At 36.5% G+C, this 21,600-nt stretch overlaps 2 protein-coding genes across 3 annotated transcripts in view; one reads left to right on the top strand and one right to left on the bottom strand.

Annotated features, from left to right (window-relative positions):
- LOC306988958 (titin-like) overlaps nt 1-21,600 on the top strand; it is a 41,417-nt gene that overhangs the window by 15,447 nt on the left and 4,370 nt on the right. The window contains exons 3-4 of the mRNA XM_079594205.1: nt 17,247-17,375; nt 19,822-19,977. Coding sequence (XP_079450331.1) covers nt 17,247-17,375; nt 19,822-19,977 — 285 coding nt within the window. The remainder of the gene's footprint in view (nt 1-17,246; nt 17,376-19,821; nt 19,978-21,600) is intronic.
- LOC306988969 (uncharacterized protein) lies at nt 4,712-6,511 on the bottom strand. Of its 2 annotated transcripts, XM_079594225.1 has the most exons (5): nt 6,307-6,462; nt 5,852-6,157; nt 5,588-5,656; nt 5,366-5,465; nt 4,795-5,157 (listed from the first exon to the last, which is right to left on the bottom strand). In XM_079594225.1, the coding sequence occupies exons 2-5, from the start codon at nt 6,023-6,025 to the stop codon at nt 5,000-5,002; spliced, it is 501 nt and encodes a 166-aa protein (XP_079450351.1). In that variant the 5' UTR covers nt 6,026-6,157; nt 6,307-6,462; the 3' UTR covers nt 4,795-4,999. The 2 variants fall into 2 exon arrangements, with proteins under 2 accessions (XP_079450350.1, XP_079450351.1); XM_079594224.1 differs by having other exon boundaries at nt 4,712-5,157; nt 5,366-5,656; nt 6,307-6,511.

Raw genomic sequence — 21,600 nt, 5'->3', positions numbered from 1 at the left:
CACTGACCAAAAATTGTCGTCGCTCTGAGTTCCAGCAGACCACATCCTGGTCGAATGTAATTATATTGGGGGTGAGCATTTGGGTGATAATTTGATAAAAAAAAATTTATCTACATTTAGTATTTTTTCTTCTACTGCAGGTTTTTTTTTTTCTTCATTTTTTTTACTTTAGATCTCAGATTGAACGCTGGTCTCGCTCCTGAAGTGCCCCCTAACTTAACATTAACTTTGTCTGTGGTATAATTTGTAATGCTATTTGCCATTTTGCTTATAATTTCTGTAAAATTGGGGTGGTCCTAGTTTAGGGGATTGAGTGTCCTATTCACTTTTATTTTAATTTGTATTTTATTTTAAACCTTTTTTTTGTTTTAAACAGTGATGAATGCTGGCTTTCTTAATATAAGTCAAACATGGAAAGTAACATTAAGTACTTAAATTTAAATTCACTAAATTCAAATTCACAAATGCTAAATACAGCTGCAATGTGTAATTATTCAGAACGAGTCCAATAAAATATAGGCTACCAAATTAATCACATTATACATTTTTTCAGTTCAAAACACCGAAATTTGACAAACGTCGTTTGCATTCCTGGATATTGGTATTTTAAAGGAACACGCCGACTTTTTGGGACTTTAGCTTATTCACCGTATCCCCAGAGTTAGATAAGTCCATACATTCCCTTCTCATCTCCGTGCGTGCCGTAACTCTGTCTGACGCACACACCGCTAGCCTAGCTTAGCACAAAGACTGCAGGTTAACGGCTCCAGCTAGCATACTGCTCCCAATAAGTGACAAAATAACGGCAACATTTTCCTATTTACATGTTGTGATTTGTATAGTCACAGCCTGTATAAATAACAAGGTCACATGAGACACAGCCATCTTCTAAGCGTATACTGGGAACTATATTCTCAGAAGGCGAAGCACTGCTACTTGGGTGGAGTGATCCTTTGTAAATAATTGGAATCTGTTTTGGGAGCGACCTAGGCTCTACCGTGCTGATGGCCTGCACCCCAGCAGAATCGGAGCGGCTGTTCTGTCGGACAACATCTCCAAGACGTTACACACCATATGACTAGTAAGTCAAAGTCCAAATCACATTCTTTGCTGTCCCAAATTAATTGATATAAGTACCAGTGTAAAACACTTTATAGAAACTGTGTCTATTCCTCGTTTAGTGAGGCCAAACAATAAATCTACTGTAGGATCTAAGAAAAATCTAATTGTGATTAAACCAGAAAATCTCAATATTAGTGAACAAAAACAATTTCTAAAGCTAGGTCTTCTAAACATTAGATCGCTTACACCTAAGGCGGTTATTGTAAATGAAATGGTCACTGATAATAGCTTCGATGTACTCTGCCTTACTGAAACCTGGCTTAAACCAAATGATTATTTCGGTCTTAATGAGTCCACTGCACCAGGATACGGTTATAAGCACGAGCCCCGTCTGATTGGTCGTGGCGGCGGTGTTGCAACAATCTATAGAGATATTCTTAATGTTACTCAGAAAACAGGCCACAGGTTTAATTCGTTTGAAGTACTTGTTCTAAATGTTACGCTCCTAGATGTAAGAAAGAAATCCCTATTATCTCTAGCCTTGGCTACCGTATATAGACCGCCAGGGCCTTACGCTGATTTCCTAAAAGAGTTTGCAGATTTTCTCTCAGATCTATTGGTCAATGTCGATAAGGCAATAATTGTTGGAGATTTCAACATACACGTTGATAACACAAATGATGCGTTAGGAGCTGCGTTTACAGATTTATTAAACTCCTTTGGGGTCAAGCAAAACGTTAGTGGTCCCACTCATCGTCTTAATCATACTCTAGATTTAATTATATCATATGGAACCGATCCAACCGATATAGATATTATACCGCAAAGTGATGATGTCACTGATCATTACATGGTAACTTGCATACTACGTACGGCTGAAATGTGTCATGTTGCGCCGCGTTATCGACCAGGCAGAACAATCCTTCCAACCACTATAGATAGATTCTTGAATAGCTTACCTGATCTATCTCCGCTCCTCAGTGAACCCAAACAAACAGATGAGCTAGAGGAAATGACTAGCAGTATGAGCACCATTTTCTCTAGTACATTAGAAACTGTTGCACCAATTAGACTAAAAAAGGTTAGAGAGAAAACTAAAGCACCATGGTACAACAGTGCTACGCATGTTATCAAGAGAGAAACTCGTAACTTAGAGCGCAAATGGAAACAAACTAATTTAGAGGTCTTTAGAATCGCGTGGAAAGACAGTATGTCACGTTATAAAAAGGCTCTAAAAGCAGCCAGGGCTGAGCATCTCCGCAAACTAATAGAAAATAACCAAAACAATCCAAGGTTTTTATTTAACACTGTGGCTAGATTAACAAATAAACAGACATCACCTGAACAAAATATTCCGTTACATCTTAATAGTAATGATTTCATGAATTTCTTCACTGAGAAAATAGAAAGCATCAGAAACACAATTGTAAATGTACAATCTTTGACAGCGTCTTATGATTCAGCCTCAATTATCGCCCCTCAAGAACAACTACAGCGCTTTACAACTATAGGACAGGAAGAGCTAAATAAACTTATCACTGCATCTAAACCAACAACATGTTTATTAGATCCAATACCCACTAAACTACTGAAAGAAGTGTTACCTGTAGTGGAAGAGCCTCTTCTCAATATTATTAACTCGTCTTTATCTTTAGGACATGTTCCAAAAACATTCAAGCTAGCAGTTATAAAACCTCTTATTAAGAAACCACAATTAGATCCAAATAACCTAGCAAATTACAGACCCATTTCAAATCTTCCATTTATGTCTAAAATACTTGAAAAAGTTGTGTCCGCTCAATTGTGCTCTTTCTTGCAAGAAAACGATATCTATGAAAAGTTTCAGTCTGGATTCAGGCCACATCATAGCACAGAAACTGCGCTGGTTAAAATTACAAATGATTTACTTTTAGCTTCTGACCAAGGCTGTATCTCAATACTAGTTTTACTCGATCTTAGTGCTGCGTTTGACACTATAGATCATAAAATACTCTTAGATCGACTTCAAAATTACACTGGTGTTCAGGGACAGGCATTAAGCTGGTTTAGATCGTACCTATCAGACCGTTACCATTTTGTCCATTTAAATGGGGAAAAATCAAAGATAACGTCAGTAAATTATGGAGTGCCGCAAGGATCTGTATTAGGCCCCCTGCTATTCTCAATTTATATGCTGCCACTTGGTAATATTATAAGAAAACATGGAATAAGTTTCCACTGTTATGCTGATGACACTCAATTATATATTTCATCTAGACCAGATGATAACACTAAATTATCTAAAATGACAGAGTGTGTTAAAGATATAAAATATTGGATGACGTGTAATTTTCTTCTATTAAATTCAGATAAAACGGAGGTATTACTGATTGGTCCAAAAAACTGCCCACAAAACCTCTTACAATACAACCTTAATCTAGATGGACGTCCTGTTACTTTATCCTCTACAGTAAAAGACCTGGGTGTTATACTAGACCGCAACTTGTCTTTTGAAAATCATATTTCAAATGTCACAAGAACAGCCTTTTTCCACCTTAGAAACATTGCTAAGCTACGTAACATGCTATCAGTTTCTGATGCAGAAAAGTTAGTTCATGCATTCATGACCTCGAGACTAGATTACTGTAATGCTCTATTAGCTGGTTGTCCTGCATCCTCAATAAACAAGCTACAGTTAGTCCAAAATGCAGCCGCTAGAGTTCTTACTAGGTCAAGAAAATATGATCATATAACACCAATTTTATCATCTCTACACTGGTTACCTATTAAGTTCCGTATCAATTACAAAGTATTGTTACTGACCTATAAAGCCCTAAATGGTTTAGCTCCTGTGTATTTAAGAGATCTTCTATCGCCATATAATCCATCGCGCTCTTTAAGATCACTAAATTCGAGGCTTCTGGTCGTACCTAGGATATCTAAGTCCACTAAAGGAGGGAGGGCGTTTTCACATCTAGCTCCTAAACTCTGGAATAGCCTTCCTGATACTGTCCGAGGCTCAGACTCGCTCTCCCAGTTTAAAACTAGATTAAAGACGCATCTCTTTAGCCAAGCATTCACATGATGCATCTCATACCTTTTATACTACAGTTAAATCAGATCAAATGCATTCATATTATGAACAGCAGCTACGCTAATTATTTCCCATCTGCCTTTTTTGTTGTTATCTCGGGACGCCTGTCCCGAGATAACTCAAATAGAGTTCGTCAGCTCCAGTTATGTATCCAGCCTCTCATGGAGACTTCAGATGCCCCAACGCCTGTGATGAGACGACTCGACGCCTGTGAAGAGACGACCCAACGCCGGCGATATGTTATGCCCTAAATTTCATGATTAACTAACTGTATTTTTGTATGTATATTTTTGAAATGCATTTTCTGTAAAGCTGCTTTGAAACAATGTGTATTGTGAAAAGCGCTATACAAATAAACTTGAATTGAATTGAATTGAATCCTTTAACCGTTTAGTCCCAAAAAGTTGTCGTGTTCCTTTAACATTTCTAACGTAAATGCTGGTCAAATATTACATTTTACAATTTGGATTTTATCTCACACTTTTTGACCGTTACAACTGAAGCATTGCACGTTTGACATGAGCTGTTACAGACCGCTGAGGCAGCTGAGATGACAGAATCGATTACGCATTGCAGTATAGTTATTAGTCCTTTATTTCATGACTTTTTTTTACAAACCTAAATGGTGTCAATTGTAATGGATTTATAGCAGAATATAAAATAAAAACAAGTAATGCACCATTATCAATTATGAATATTGATATTCTCTTTAAAATACAATAAAAAACAGCAATTCCAAGAGGGTCTTCACACCATTGGTCCCCGTGGACTAAATATAAACAGATATTGTTTTAAAACAAATGAAAGAGATGGAAACAAAAAAAGACAGATACTGTTTATTCCTGTTTTACAATACCAGGTACATTAATGTTTGATGAACTTAGTTTTCCTCTCCAGTTCAAATCTTCTGGATCTGATGTCATAAACCAGTACAACAACAGCAGCAACAGCAGCCACGCCCACCACAGCAGTGACGACCAATCGGATCACGGCTTCAGTTCGTTGACTCCAGTGGTCACCGTCTGTAGAAAGAAGTGGGCACTTCTGTAAAAACTGCATTAACTCTTTCAAAAAGACTCTACTCTCTTTATTTTCAAAAACCCACAGCAAAACAACAGAAATTCTGATAAATAAACAGCTGAATAAACATTGTAAATGGTTGGCAAGCTATTACAAATTTATCAGTAATTGAGGCACTGTGAAGAAACACTAATATGACCACTGTCCTACCTGGTGTGTGACAGAGTGTGTTGATGTCCAGATGCGTGGTCTGGTTGCTGACGGGATTGTTGATCACACAGCTGTATGTGTTGTTATCCTGATATTCCACCTCCAGAGGTAGAGAGAGACTGATGCTGAGATCAGACACACTGATGCTGGACAATACACTGATTCCTTTGAACCAGGAGAGAGTCACGTGACTCACACTCAACACTGAACACAACAACACACTTTTGGACACGGATGACGACGATGAACATTGATGAGAGTATTTGGTGATGACAGGAACAGGCAAATGAGCTGGAGACAAAAAATAAATAAAATAAAAATAAGTATGAGGGTAGTAGACGAGTTGTGTTTTGATCAGCATTGTAATGTGTTGAGTGAGAGTTTATTGCAATGTCAGTCACAAACAAACAACTTTTTATCTAGGTCTACACTTTTTAAAAAAATAAATCGATATAGGCTAGCGAACATCTTTAGTAGGCTACTCACGATAAATAGTGACATGGATTTCTTCGGTTGGCTCTTTAAGTCCACTAGTAATACTTCGTTTATAAACTCCACTGTGTGCATTACTGACGTTTGTGATGGTGAGATCTCCAGTCGGTCTCTCGAGCTGCAGTCTATCTCTAAATCTCTTATCAACACCATATTCAATGCTCCCATTCGCTATTGAGGCTATTAATGTTCTGCTCGATCCAAACCTCCACTCGACCTTATCAACGCTCTGTATGTCAGTAAGACCGGTGTGAAGAGTGAAGACATCTCCCTCCATCACTGCCATCTCTGTCACAGCGCCTAGAGATCAAAACTAAATGTAAATAATTATGGAACGTAAAATTAAATATTTAAATAATGTAAAACCTTAATCCTTGAATGATTTAAACAATAGCATGTTATCTAATCTGCATAACACTGAATACATAAATCAGTTTAGCCTAACTCACCAATAAGAGGAAAACAACATAAACATAACGAAACAATAGCGTGGATCATTTTCTTCCACCGTTAGATAACGTTAGTTCCGTACAAAATGTCTGAAAAAAAAAACGTTGGTCGATTTCATGAAACACGGCAGAATCGCGTCTTTCACATTGTTTCATTAACTCTTCACCCAATCAGGGAAAACTCTTTCAGTCTGCGCGCTTCCGTGAATTGCGCGCGATTGTGTAGAGCATGAACGCGCCAGTACAAAGGGGTGTCGCGGCTGACTTTCGCATCTCGCTTTTTATCACCTACTGTAATAACTATAATAATTAATACTGTAAGCCTTTTATATCACCATGCAATAGAAACCTGTGTTTATATCTTGTTGCCACAATAACAAGCGTTATTAATCCATTATTTAACACAGTGATGTCTCCCTGACTCACAGCTGCTATGTGTAAATTGTGATATGTAAGCCCTTTTCATCCTACACTCCAAAACATGCTGGGTTGTTTCAAATATGGAAACCCCCAGCTGTTGGGTTAAATTTTAAAATTACATTTTTAACCCAACGTTTAGGTTTGTCCGTATTTGAACTAAAGTTGGGTAAAAACAACCCAGCATTTTTTAGAGTGTGGGTCATTCTAAATGGATCCCTGGGTTCTCTTTATTCACATTTCACACTGATCATTTTATACCAGGGGTTAGCAATTAATCCTGGGTACCTATTCATAAACTGCCATTTCACACTGCATATTCCAAAACTGTACTTATTTGCATACTTGCGTCGTCAGTGTCACTGATTGGACGAACGTGGCATGTGACGTTTACATAACAGCTCTAGGGGACAGTTGCAACCAGGTTGCAACAGGGGATGGTTGCAAAATGTAATTTTTCTCTAATCAGAAACAGAGTGATGACACTCACTAGCACTTTATCATGGCTGACAGGAACAGGTACAGTTGCAACATATAAAAACAGACCACATAGCAGTATTTTTTTTAAAAAATACGTTTTTACTTAAATATAATATAGTTCATCAAGTTGAAGCAAGGACAGGAGGTTTATGTGTGTGTGTGCACGTGCACGCACACGTGCAGATGTCTGTGACCATGCGTTGGTGCAACTGTGTGTTTATGTGCAGAGGAGGACACAGTGAATAGTTTAATTATCTAAAAATATAAAAAATGTTTTACATGACAATAGGCTAAATAAAAGTGAATTGCCTCACAAATGGTTCTATTCTTCCTATGTCACTAAAAGCTACTGTATTTGATATCAATTTGAATATTTGACATCTGCACATAAGGCCTACTCATCTAGACAAATCTATAATTGTCATGTAATCAAAGCTGATGAATAAATAACACTGTAATATTATTAACTTACATTTTTGATAATAATAATTTTGCTAACATTGACATATATTGTATTTGTAACATGTTGCCATCCCCAAACCCCAGGCCCGGGGTCAGTTGCAACATCTGATTCCTTACATTCAAATGCAAATTGTGAACAATGTATTCTGTATTTAGGCTATCTTTAAATGGTTTAGACTATTAACAGACAGATGTAAGTTTATTGTATAAACAATTGGTTTGTCTAATCCAAACCGTCTCTGGGTAACAGAGCCAAATGCAAAAAGTGTTGCAACTGTCCCCGGTCTCCCCTACCATTAAAGGAGAACTCCGGGCAATTTTTAAGTTAATCTTGATCGTTATACCTTTGTGAGTACTGTCTATATATATATATAAAAAAAAAAAAACGGATTGGTGCTTGCAACACGGAGCTGCTACCACTAATGCCCAGAGCTCCAGCTCAGCTAAAACGGCAGTTATGGGGGCATATTCATAAATAATGTTTTTGTGCCTCTTAACAGACACAAAATGCAATTAAAATGTCTGTCCAACATGAACAGGGTCCTTACATGACAACAAGATGCGTTTAGCAACTTAGCCATTGTTTAAATTCACCTAAATAGTGTTTTAGACGGCTAGCTGTAGTCTCGCACCGAAGACCCGTGGGAACTCCCGTTGTAGCCGGGAAAAGGTATTGTTGACTGAAGAGTGTGAGGCTAGTTCTTATACTCGGGTTCGAATAGGCTACATAAGGACGACCATCAAACTCAAAAGCCTCTTCAAATGTGAATGTGTTCAAAATCTTCTATATTCTCCATAGTTACGTTACGAACCATTTCTTCTTCATTTGTGATCAACTCTGATCATCACTCTTCACACACAATGCTCCTCCCACCGGCTGCACACTTCTATTTACCTTTTCCCGGCTACAGCGGGAGTTCCCACGGGACTTCAGCGCGAGACTACAGCTAGCCGTCTAAAACACTATTTAGGTGAATTTAAACAATGGCTAAGTTGCTAAACGCATCTTGTTGTCATGTAAGGGCTCTTGTTCATGTTGGACAGACATTTTAATTGCATTTTGTGTCTGTTAAGAGGCACAACAACTCTCTTTATGAATATGCCCCAATAACTGCCGTTTTAGCTGAGGTGGAGCTCTGGGCATTAGCGGTAGCAGCTCCGTGTTGCAAGCACCGATCCGGTTCGTTTTTTTTCTTTCTATAGACAGTACTCACAAAGGTATAACGATCAAGATTAACTTAAAAATTGCCCTGAGTTCTCCTTTAATGTTTATCCTTGTAATGGACTTTTCTAACTATATAGATAGAATGAAGCAGTCTCTTCTTCACTCCAATTGTCACGTTTTCACCATTTGAATGTTTTCCCCCTCAAACGACGTAGGCCTACAACGCGCAGCGTTTCCGTGACTGGCCAAAGCATGTGAATAGCTGCAGCCTGTTGTAAAGTTGAGTGAAACGTTTCCACGTAAAAATAACGTTTTATTTTAGATAAACTAGAAACGATGTTTAATTTACACATTTTTATTTTGAAATGTAGCCCTAAGTCATATGACAATTGGATGAATCCAGAGCCGATGGCTCAAGTCTTTGTTCGTGGAGACAGACCCCGCCCTCTTTTGGAGGTTCTGCCCACTTTTGGAGTTCACATCCCATTTTGGAGATCTCCAGTCTGCAGCTATAGGGGAGCGCGGGGCACAAGCTAACGCGGGGTTAGATGTAACATGGACCTTTTACACAGTTAGTCAGGGTCAAGCAGGTTGTGTTTCCGCTCTTTTTCTCTCGCTGCCAGAAGACGGTCTCCCGTGGATTTGTGGAAAGATTTGATAAGATTTTGTGTAGATACTGGACAAAGTGTTTTGACACCATGCATGCAAGTAAATTTTTTCATCATACGTTTTTTTTTGGTTTCTGAGTTGAGTGTGTACGTCACCAAATAACTTTATATTACCTTAATCACTGTCTTATTGGCTAAAACACAGCACCATTTTGAAACATATCAACAACTGTTAGCAAGGCTTAAAATATTTTTTACAGTTAGTAAAAACAGTTTGTAGGGTTAGCTGTAGCAATGTTACAACTAAGCCTCCAAGTGTACACCGATAATTCAATGAAAACAGGGAGCCACACAACTTTTCAGGTTTGGGTATTTATTTATTTATTTATTTATATATTTATTTTGCCACATTTAACTTTGTTGGACTTTCACAAACAATGTTGGAATTGAAATGTCAAAGTATGATTTTTTTCACATTTCTTTACTATGCATTGATTCATGCAATAAACCATTTAAATGTGATTTTTTAACTTGTTTTTATTATTATTATTACTGTTATTATTATTAATAATTATAATTTTGCATGCAACTGCCACACACAATTCAATAGCAATTGCAATATTTGATGATTTTATTTATTTATTGCAAAACTGTGCAGCCCTTTCATATATCTATATCCATGATATTGATCCATTATAGAAGGATATTTGGATGAGGGATGTATGTATGGATATCTATCTATTGTACAAACTATATCAAACTATATAGAGAAAATAGTACTGAATTATGTGTGTTGCACACAAGTGTTACAACTAACCCCTCTGTCTGTTACAATTAACCGCATATGGCATAAGTTGAAACATTTGCACGTCTGTCACTTTCAGTGCAACTGTATCAAAATGGTAGGTCCTAGAAAAAAACTTTAAGTGTTGATTTGTAGCAGAGATGTGTATGTTGCTTGTGTAAAAAAAAAAAAAAAACTTTTTGCCAACAATTTATTTTTTTACCCAGGAATAAAAGTGTGGCTTTTAACAAAACAGCTTTATTTATTACAGTACTAGCTTAATTATTTAAGATCACAAACACATAATAAATCAAGTCTCTGTGAAGATAGCCTACTTTTGGCCTAATCAAGGGACACCTTTTGTTTCTTTTCTTTAAAAATATATATATATATATATAGTCAAGGGTCACTAAACACTTTGAAATAGAATGACGTGACACACCCGCTTTCTCAAGAAATCACGTGACTTGTAAGGTATGTTACGAGTCCATCATCAGTATCCCGATTTCACTGCCGTTGTAATTTGGACGCACTTACAAGCGACACCAATATGAGGGATACTACTTTGCTTTTTTGTGTTTTATTACTCGTGCACGGTAAGTCCATTTTATTTTGATTAATTCAACACTTTCAGTTTCAATATAAACCGGAACAGACTGTTATCCTCGTAGCCTATCTATTTTTTTTACAGTTTTTTTTAAACACAAACACGTATCACTTTTCTATAAATAGACGCTGTGATAACTCACACTACGAATAATAACAGATGAAAATAACATTAAGCGTTTTTGGGGGTAAATTGTTTGTACATGTGTGTGTTGAAAACTAGAGGGTACTGACGACCTGCAACATACGGAGCATTACTATTTTACATGACTGCAAACGCATGGCAAACGCATGTAGGCCTACTGGTTTAACAGGAAACGAAAATGAATCACTCTCTCAATCTATCACTCAATCTCTCTATTGCTCTTTGTCTGGGTTACTGTCGCTGTCATTCAGGCAGGGTGCGGTTAGGTCTAAATGGATAAGTATATGCTTATTTGCCAAAAACTTCCATCAGCTCGTGATTTTCGCTATTGGACGACTGCTGTTGTTATAACCTGTCCTTGTAACATTAGGGTGGTTTTGAATAATTGCGCTATAAAGGTTTAGCCTACTTGTTTTTTTTTTTTTTTTTTTGATGTGCTTATACCAAAAAAGGTAATTAAATTGGAATATTTTTACATTAAAACAGGAAATAAAATGTATATGCATCGTGCCATTTAGTTCAGTCTTTGCCTGTCCATGCAAAACATGCATCCCTGTCTGCTGAGCCATGTTCTGTCATTTAACATCCATTAACATAAATCCAAATATGAAATCTTACGTTATTCATACATCAGAATAGAGTTAACTGCATTTTAACCTTAAAAGCAACATTATTTTTTTGTATGGACAGTATGTGTTGGGTGGGCCGAGTCCAAGTCCTTAACCAATCAAGTCCGAGTCCAAAGGGGGCCAATTCAGACTTGAGTCCAAGTCCATAGTGGCATCTAAAATTAAAGTGTAAACGTCTTTAACTTATCTTAGATTGCCAATTAGGAAATATAATACATTTATTATTGATTTAGCTTAAATAAAGTTTTATTTCATATAGGGACATTTGTTGCAGTTGCACCACCTGACTTTTGCAACTAATTTAAATATTGAACAGGCTTCTACTTGGATGCCTGGATTAACTTTGCCTATATACAAGCAAGTTCATGTATAGGACTTGTAGATACAATGAAGAAGTTTATGATAAAATAGCATTTTCCTAGTTCTCCAATGGTTGTCACCTAACATGGAAAGTGTACCATTTTATACTTGAAAGTAACTGTTTTTATCAGAATTCAAGAGCGATGAAACCCTCTCTCTCTGCCACACGGATAAGTTTATGGTTTTAAACCATAATATTATTCCATAGTATTTTATTTTGAATTTCGGAATATTAAAACACCAATTGAAATAGTTTTCATTTACGGACAGTTGATACACCTGACATTTTAGGGGTTTAAGATACCAAACATAAAATAATATTTATTATTTGAATGTACTGACAATTAATTCAAACTAAATAGGTTTTATAGAATAATGTGATACATTTTACAAATTAATCAAATTATTTTAAATTGAACTAATACACTTGGACACAACAAATAATAATATTCAAGTCGTGTCATTGCCCCTTTATCATGGCACAAGAATATGTAGCAGTATGAGAGAATAAAGTAAGTCCAGGGACTGATCATAAATTAGCTCATAATATCCCTTCTGTACATGAATGTGAATGACAAGGATCACTTTAGAGAACTGCCCAAACACGCGGAACTATAATATCAAATATAGTGTAACATTGTCATTTACCCGTACCAATAGAGGAATAGAGCTGTAAACAAACCATACATTGGCTGAGAAATTGTTTTCATTAATACAATGCATTTACTGAACAAATACTACAATATTGTATAACAAAACTGTTCCTTTTTGTTCTCCAGGAGTGTTTGGTGATGCAGATGCAGTGAAGTCAGTGTCAGTGATGGAGGGAGATTCTGTCACTCTAAACCCTGATCCTACAGACTTCCAGGGAGATGAAGAGATAATATGGAAGTTTGGTGATGTAATCATTGCTAAAATGAAGGAAACATATGGAATCATCTATACAAATGATGTGATGTTCATATACAGACTTAAGCTGGACAAACAGAATGGATATCTGACCATCACAAACATCAGAACTGAACATGCTGGACATTTTAGTGTAGACATCAAGAAGAGTACAGAAGCAAAACTGAAGACATTTCAAGTTACTGTACATGGTGAGTAACTTATGCCACTCAATTGTGTTTTACAGTTTAGATGCTGTGGAATGAAGTAAATTCTTTAAAAAATACTTCACATTATCCAAAGAGGTATATGCTATTTTTATGTCAACTTTAAGAAGAAAAAACAATATAGACGTTAATAAATGCCCAAATCAAATGTCTCCAAATGTTACAAAATTAATTTTGTATTGAATTAAATGTAAATGTAAATGTAAATGTATTTCATATTTTTCTTTAACCACATGAGACTAGGTTACAGTCAGGGAGATTTATTCTAACTCTAAGAAATAAAAAGCCTTTAATTGGTTTCAAATCATATGTGAGGCTATATATTGAAATCATTTTGAAAGGTAATGTTGGATGGATTAAAGTGTGACTTCAAAATAAGAAATCCAAGATTTCTTTTATAACCAGTTTCTATTGAACACAATTTATTTGTATAGCTTTTTAAAATATCCAAAGCAAGCCAAATGCTAGAGTAGAGGAGTAAGAAATACACTGCCCCGCCAAAAAAAAGAAAAGAAAAATGGTTAAGATTTGATAAATTGTCTATGATTGTCTATATTGCAGTGATTGTGTTTCTAGCATGTCATTGTCAGAGAACACCGACTCGTGATGTTGTAAGTAGTGAGAAACAATAACAAACGTTTATTCGTTCAGATAAATGGCAAGGTAAGTATATCGCTGATGATCTGAAATAAGAACATGTTTCTTCTTACAGGGTCTAGAAGAACACACTGAGAACTGGAGACGGAAACACGCAGGAGTGGAGATGAGGAGAACAACACAAAGGTAGGTATCTCAGGTAAGAATAACATCCAAAGCTTGGGTGAGTCCTATGTTGTGTCCGAAATCGCCCCCTATACCCTCATTTACTATTCACCACATTACTCAACTAATATCTCCACTTGAAGGAGTGAATAAAAACGAGTGAGTGAATTTGGATACTGAGTGCGTTTAAAATAAATAAATTTATACCTGTATGATATTACACTGGATCAGCGCGGTTTGGAAAATGGATGAATGATTCAGCTGCGGCGCCAGCTCCTGGTGAGACGCGGGAATTCATTCCGCGCTCGACTCTCACAGTGCATTAAGGGTATTCTCTAGCCGTTGAGCGGCTATTTCTCGTTATTACGGTGCTATTTCTCGTTATTACGGTGCTATTTCTCGTTATTACGGTGCTATTTTATTACGGTGCTATTTCTCGTTATTACGGTGCTATTTCTCGTTATTACGGTGCTATTTCTCGTTATTACGGTGCTGTTTTATTATTTCTCGTTATTACGGTGCTATTTCTCGTTATTACGGTGCTATTTCTCGTTATTACGGTGCTATTTCCCGTTATTACGGTGCATTGTGGGATTGAAAGAATGCACTCAATAGCGTCCATATGGTTTCGGACACAACTACAAATTGCTGTCCCCTCAAAACCACCCTGCCTCCTTGTTGTCACTTGCTTCTGTACTTTACACAAAAAACGACATTTGGTCTCCTTTTCCCATTGTCTTTGCCATAACCTATTGATTCCTGTTTTAATGACACTTTTCATTTCCATTTTACTCATCGGAACTGTCCATTGCAGGTCTGACTTAAGAGTCTTTTTAGCTAAACGATCAGCTGCTTTTCACCCTCTATTTCAACGTGAGATGGGACCCACATAAAACACACTATAATATTAAGATTTTGTAATCTATATAAACTATTTCACGATTTCATAAATCAAGTCAAGCCTACAAACAGATTTACAATTTGCAATACTTATTAATGATGCCATTGAGTCTGAACAGATGATATATTGGTTAGGCCCAACCTCCTCTATCCACGTGAGTGCTAGTAAAATAGCTAAAAGTTCCACAGTGTAAACTGCTAAATGGTCTGAAGTTCTTTTTAGTATTGATTTCTGAAAATGTGGTATATACTGCTGCTACAGCCCTAGTTCTTCTTCTTCTTCCTTTCTTTTATTGGCGAAATAAAAGATTTAAGGTGCATATCCACCACCTACTGTGCTGGAAATATAAGCATCTTATCACGATTAAAAATAAAAATAAAATAAAAACTCTACTTTACCTTCTTTCTACCTTTATAATAACTTCATTGATCAATTAAATCCTTTTAATTAAACCAGTTTCTCTTAAAAAGTTAAACAAATCTCCCATTATCTGCTCTCCAATTTTAAAAAGATTTCTAAGGTTCAACATATTTTCCCCAAATTTCAGTAATTCCTCTTTTAACTTTTTCCTTTGATTTTCATATTTGACACATTCACTAATCACATGTTCAGCTGATTCCTCTCCCCTTCCACAATCACACAAACCTGTAGGGTGCTTTTTCAATAAATACATAGTTTTATTTAATCCAGTGTGTCCTAATCTCAACCTCGAAATAATGCTACTTTCTTTAGTACATCGATCTATAGCTTTCCTTTTCCCTACTTCTAGCATAATATTGTATAAATGTTGCCCTTTCTTCCCTTCATCCCATTGTCTCTGCCATTGTCTCTTCATAATATTTTCCTTTATTTTTACTTTAACTTCAGCTTTACTTAATGCCACTTTTGTAATTCTATCGAGTTTCAAAGCTTGCTTAGCCAACATATCTGCTGTCTCATTTCCCTCAATCCCCCTATGAGCCGGAATCCACAAAAATCTGACCGCTGCATTACTATGTTGCAGTCTATACAATCTCACGACTGAAGGGACATTAGTGATGATAAACTATCAGAGCAAATTAAAACCTTGGTAATTTTGTTTTCATCTACCCACTGTAATACCCTTAAAATAGCTAACATTTCCACAGTAAATACTATCAAATGATCAGAGGTTCTTTCCTTAAAATTTATCTTTAACTCTGGAATAGTGAATGCAAAACCCGTAAAACCACTCTTAGGATCTTTTGAGCCATCCGTAAATGCAGCTATAAATGAATTATATATACACCTTATTCTGTCCTCCACTTTTTCTACCCAGTTTCCTTTCCCATTAAGGCTTTTTATTTCTCCTTGAATATAGAAGTCTATAATTAGTGGCGAAAACAACCAAGGCCAGCCCTTGTAGACCAGACAAAGATTGTATGGCATGGTGCAGATGAGGGTGATTGATGACAGGTGCGGGTGATTTTGGAGTGTGTGCAGGTGGGAGCCAGGGAGGATGATGGGAAATGTAGTGCTGAGAAATGTAGAAGGCGTGACCTCACGCCAAACAGAATCCACCCAGGGGGGGAGGGTTGGTGCCCTGGTTAGGATTGCACCAGCCGTCCGTAAATTCTTTCTTAAATTGGAACGTAAAGTCCACACTAGAGGCTTAGTAACTAGCTAGTTTATAACTAACTCTGTACTTTATTCCGTAGCACCATTTGTTCGTAAGCCAGAACGTAGCTAGTAGGTCGTAAACTCTCGATAAAGTAATGCGTAGTCGCATAACTTGCGCAAAATTCACAATAATCGCAATGATTTTGATTAAATGTAATGTGTATGATTTTATATATACAGTATTTATGTAAGTTTCTGTTTTCCCCTAATGATGTAATGAGGTGGGCTGAACCTATGATGTCAGTGTGTTTTAGTTAGATGGTAGTCAGGTGGGGGTGTGGCCAGTTGGGGAAAGGGACACAGTTTTGAGACCGTGTGGGAGATTAAATCGGATTCTGATTTCCTTTACTTCTTTTCCAAATTTACTATTGTTTGCAATAAATAAATTAAGTTTATGGAACACGCGTCAACTGTGTATCCTCGACGGAAAGATGGTCACTACAGGTGTGTGTGTAACCCAGACACACATAGCAGCAACAGCGTGTAGGGAAAAGACCACCTCCTTGATCATGCCAGGATAGACAGGAAGTGGATCAGGAGTGGAGACGAGGAGAACAACATGACGGTAAGTATCTCAGGTAAGAATAACATCTAAAGCTTGGGTGAGTCCTGGTTGTAGACCAGACAAAGATGATGTGTGTGCGTTGATGGTGTGGAGCAGATGAGATTTTGCAGTTTGAATGTATTGTTGAAACAGAAAATATAACTTTATAGGAGCAAAGTCTATTCAAATTTTCAGTCTCAGATTTTAGACTCCTCTTCACATTGATATTTCAAGTAACTGGGACTGTGTGGTAATTATAAACTGATTCTCTGTTTTAAACAATTTCTGTTTCTTCTGCTCGTGTGTTTCTTCTTGTTGAGACAGATGTTGTGGAGTCAGTGTCAGTGGTGGAGGGAGATACTGTCACTCTACACACTGGTGTTACTGATATACAGAGAGATGATCAGATACTGTGGAAGTTTGGAGATCAAGTCATCAACACTGATCGCTTAATCCATTAACTTGCGCGAGACCATCGCTGGTTCCGAGCTTAGTAAAACCACATTTACTAAATTATTTTACTATTAAAATAGTAATTGATATTGACAAACAATATGTCATTTGAAAGTTTAAAGGCTTGAGAATCGATATTTACGATGGTAACGTCAAAGCAACAATAAATTCACAACAATAGGCTACTCACAACATCGAATCTGAGAGTTCGGGATTATTTTTGTCCAGTGAAGATGGCAGACAATTATAATCATACAAACATATGCGTGGTTTTAATGACAATAAAGCAGAGCATGTAATAATTAAAGACATTTTAGTCCAAAAAGCGTTGATTTAAGAGGAATAGCAATTAATCTGACTTAGTTTAGCCTACATAACATGTCTTCAGATTTAATAAAAATCATGCAAATTTTCCTGTGAATTATGAACACCAATGCTGTTTCAGTGGTAAACGCTATATTATCATGTATGCTCGAATCTTATGAAGGCAATATCCCCGCTCCCAGCTTTCTTTATGCAGCGCTGATTGGTCAGACATTCAAAACATTAAAATAGTGTCACCAGCTGTTGGGACGTTCAAGTATGCCCGACCTACTGTATAACTGCACACAGGCAGCCAGAGAAAACTAGTAAAGTTCTGATTGATGGAAAATGTAGCCAACAAATACCATTACAAAGAATTGCTTGTAGGCCTATTTCGCATTCAGCCTTTATAAGGTATAACATTTTCAATTTTGTATAACCTATAGGTATTTTAGTACTCTATTCTTACTGTAGGTGTATTAAATAATTGATGTGCCACTGGTGCAACAAAGCTGAATTCCCAAAATAAAAAGTGTAATAACATTTTTTTTCTGAACAATGATGCCCCTGATTTTTCCAAACAGGTAGTCCCGCCCCAAACACACTTCATTGGTTGAGACAGTGTCTGTATTTCAGACTGCTCTGGATGTTCCAGTGTTTGATAGCGCCACACCACAGTGCTAAACTTTTCTGGGAATCAACCAATACAAATGGCAAATTTTTTAGTTGAGTCTGCAAATTAAACAGGCCGCTGGGACATATTATAACAATAAAAACATACATTACCCTACACATCACTTCAAACTGTCAAACTCAACATGAAATGGATTTCAAAGCCTATTTTACTTCCATAATGTAATGCATTACCAAGTTAAATCGGATATTTAATGAGAAAAAAATAGGGCAGGACTTGGTTTTATACATGATAATAAATTATTATACTTCATAATAAATTATTATTTTAATAATTGAAAATTGAGAATTTCTTATCCGGATTGAAACCAGACTTAAGTTTGCTAAAACAATGTGCAAATTATTTGAAAAGTATCTGAGAAAGTTAGTGTGCTGTAACACCATTCTACAGATCTTATATGGCCATGCTGCCAGCAAAAAAAAAAATTATGTCGCAGTCATTTCATTTAGTACATATAGAAGGCCTGTGTCCTCTGCTAAACTAGTTTTATACACAGGCACAGATGCACAGATGTTTGGAGACTGGTGGGAAAAGTATATTGGTGGATACTCAATGCTGTATGAACAATAGGGCACAGGTGTAAATGTGTACCAACTATAGTTAACAGAATGCTGATGGCATATATTGCAGAATATGAAAGCAAAGTAAAGAGACATCAGCAGTGGAGGCGGACATAAATATTAGCAATAAAAATAGAGAGAGACATGGCAGTGGGGCAGTTTGCTGTAAATTAGTCAATGCAAAAGTGTGAATATGAGAAGAGAAGACAACAAAAATTACAGTCTGGAATTAGATTTGAACATTTGGGAAAAACTTTTGAGAATGAATTGAGAACGGAAGAGTGGAAATGAAGGACAGACAGAAACCTCAAATCATGTTTGTGACTGTCACTGTGATTGTGATTTTTTTTGTTTTGCGCCAGTGGGACTGTTTCAGAAAAAAACACATTTTGGTGATAATAAATTGCTGCTTCAATAATTGTGTTTAGTTGTAAATAGTGCTGTATTGTGTAGCACCTCATATTGATGGAATCTCCAAGTGTCTTTTTTTTTTCCAATGTACTTTCACTAAGAAAAAAAAAAACGTACAGGAAACTCACGTTTAGTGGTGCCCCTTTAAATTTAAATGATATCTTGTTCAGACATGTGGCTTTAATGTCACTGCTTTTATAAGTTGCTCTGGCAAAGTTTCATATATTTATTTCTAAATGTATTTTATTTTATATTAATGGATCAATACTTTCCAAAATATTTAAGCTTCTCTTACTGATTTTCTATAGTAGAGTATTTAATTTTGATACTTGAACATCAAACTGACAACTCTCATCTTTCTCAAGTGTCATCGGTTATGCCTGTAGTCCAGAGGGTTCATGAACTGTGACTGTTTTAGTTAGTGTATGTCATGTTTGGATTTGAGCTCAACTAGTGGGGGCGACTGTTAAAAGGTTAAGCGGCCCTGTTGACGCGAGATGGAGAAACATTGATCAGAATGATCAGACTGGAGAAATCATCATCAGAAACACCCGAATCGATCAGTCTGGATATTATAAAGTGGAGATCAACACCATCAGTATGATTTTACACAGAAAATTATATATTGCTGTTGGTGAGTAGCTGTTCTGTTAAATTATATTATTGACTCTGACTCGATACAGTAAAATGCTCAAATTAACATAAGTTTAGCCTACTGTTAGATTATTTTATCTCCATTATTTTTTTCCTGTGCCTCATTCTCAGTCTTTCACTCAATTACCAATTTACAAGCCATGAGTCATGAACAATGCCAATCGATCACAAACCCTTCTCAGCTTTTGGTATAGCTACATATTAGCATTTATACCGGGTCCAGCCTTGGGCAGATATAAATTTGTTTCTCTGGTGCCAATCATTGAAATGTTTGCACTTTTAATATATAAATGTCTCCAGTCTCCAAGCTATAATATTCATATTTCAGTGTTCCCCAAACGGGTTTGTGAGGGAATTTTTTTTTAAACTATTGAGAACAAGCGATTTGTTCACTGACGAAGGCAAATAGCCGACACGTTTGTACTATTTTTATCTCCTGCTTGAAGCTAATAAAAGTCATTTTAGAGTGCAGACCTTTTTGCATTTTATACTGATTTCTATCACCTAATTCAAAATAAAAAAATGTTGGCTAAAAAGGTGAAATATTTTATTTGTTGGACTGCATGTCATATGACCATTCAACTAACATCAGAGATCAGTGAAAATGCAAATGTATTATTGATTCATTAACTTACATTTTCATGGGTAGGCCTACTTCAAGAAAATTTCACAAAAGTTTGTGAATCACTTTTTCTGAGATAGTTTTTTTGTTGTTGAGAATTCTACATCCCGGGTTGTGAAGCGCCCCTAGAGGATGAATACATCACCGATCATGCGTGCATTGCCAGCGATCGCGACGCGTAGTACTTAGTTGCCTGTAAAGTGGATGCATTTGAGGGTATGCTAACATGACAAGGATGTAAAAAAAAAAAACGCACAAAAAAAAACACTACACGCCTACAGCGGGACTTCACACATTAAACGCATGCAAATTACGGGGTTTTTTGTAGTTTACATGGAGATAATAACAGTCTCATTTTCAAAAACTTGCACTTTGAAACCCATTTTCAAATGTTAGCACTTTCAGGCCCCCAAAACACTGTTGTGTTAAATTAATGGCCAAAACACATACAAAGTTGTCCATATTTAGTTGAGAACTGTGTCGTGTAAACAGCCCCTGAAATACTGCTGCTGCATGAACTAATGAAACAGTAATCCAATGTAATCTGTAATTAAGGGTCTGTTTAGACAACACCGAAAACTCAAAACTTTAAAGCATGTTGGCTGTTCGTTTACACAACAACCGTGATTTGGGGGCCTGAAAATGCAAGCTTTTGAAAACGGGTTTCAAAGTCCAAGTTTTTGAAAACTATACCTTTATCGTCTCCGTGTAAGTACAAAAATACTAATTTGTGAAAAGTGTGACGTCATGTGTATTACTTGTTCAATATAGGTAGCCTATGTTATTTTTTTTTTACAAAGCGACATCGCCAACTATTGGCCTGGCAGCAGAAAAAAGCGTTTTTAGTCATTTTCATCGATCTGTGTGAACAGGATTGTTTTGACAAAGATCAGTTTTATCGTTTTGACATCTGTACACAAACAAGCAAGGCAAACAATTTTTGCATTTTTAGTACATGCATCGTCGTGTAAATGTATACCT

The sequence above is a fragment of the Phoxinus phoxinus genome, assembly GCF_949152265.1.
Source record: "Phoxinus phoxinus genome assembly, chromosome: 20".
In the NCBI taxonomy this organism is placed as follows: Eukaryota; Metazoa; Chordata; class Actinopteri; order Cypriniformes; family Leuciscidae; genus Phoxinus; species Phoxinus phoxinus.
This window is presented reverse-complemented; position numbering and strand designations above follow the sequence as displayed.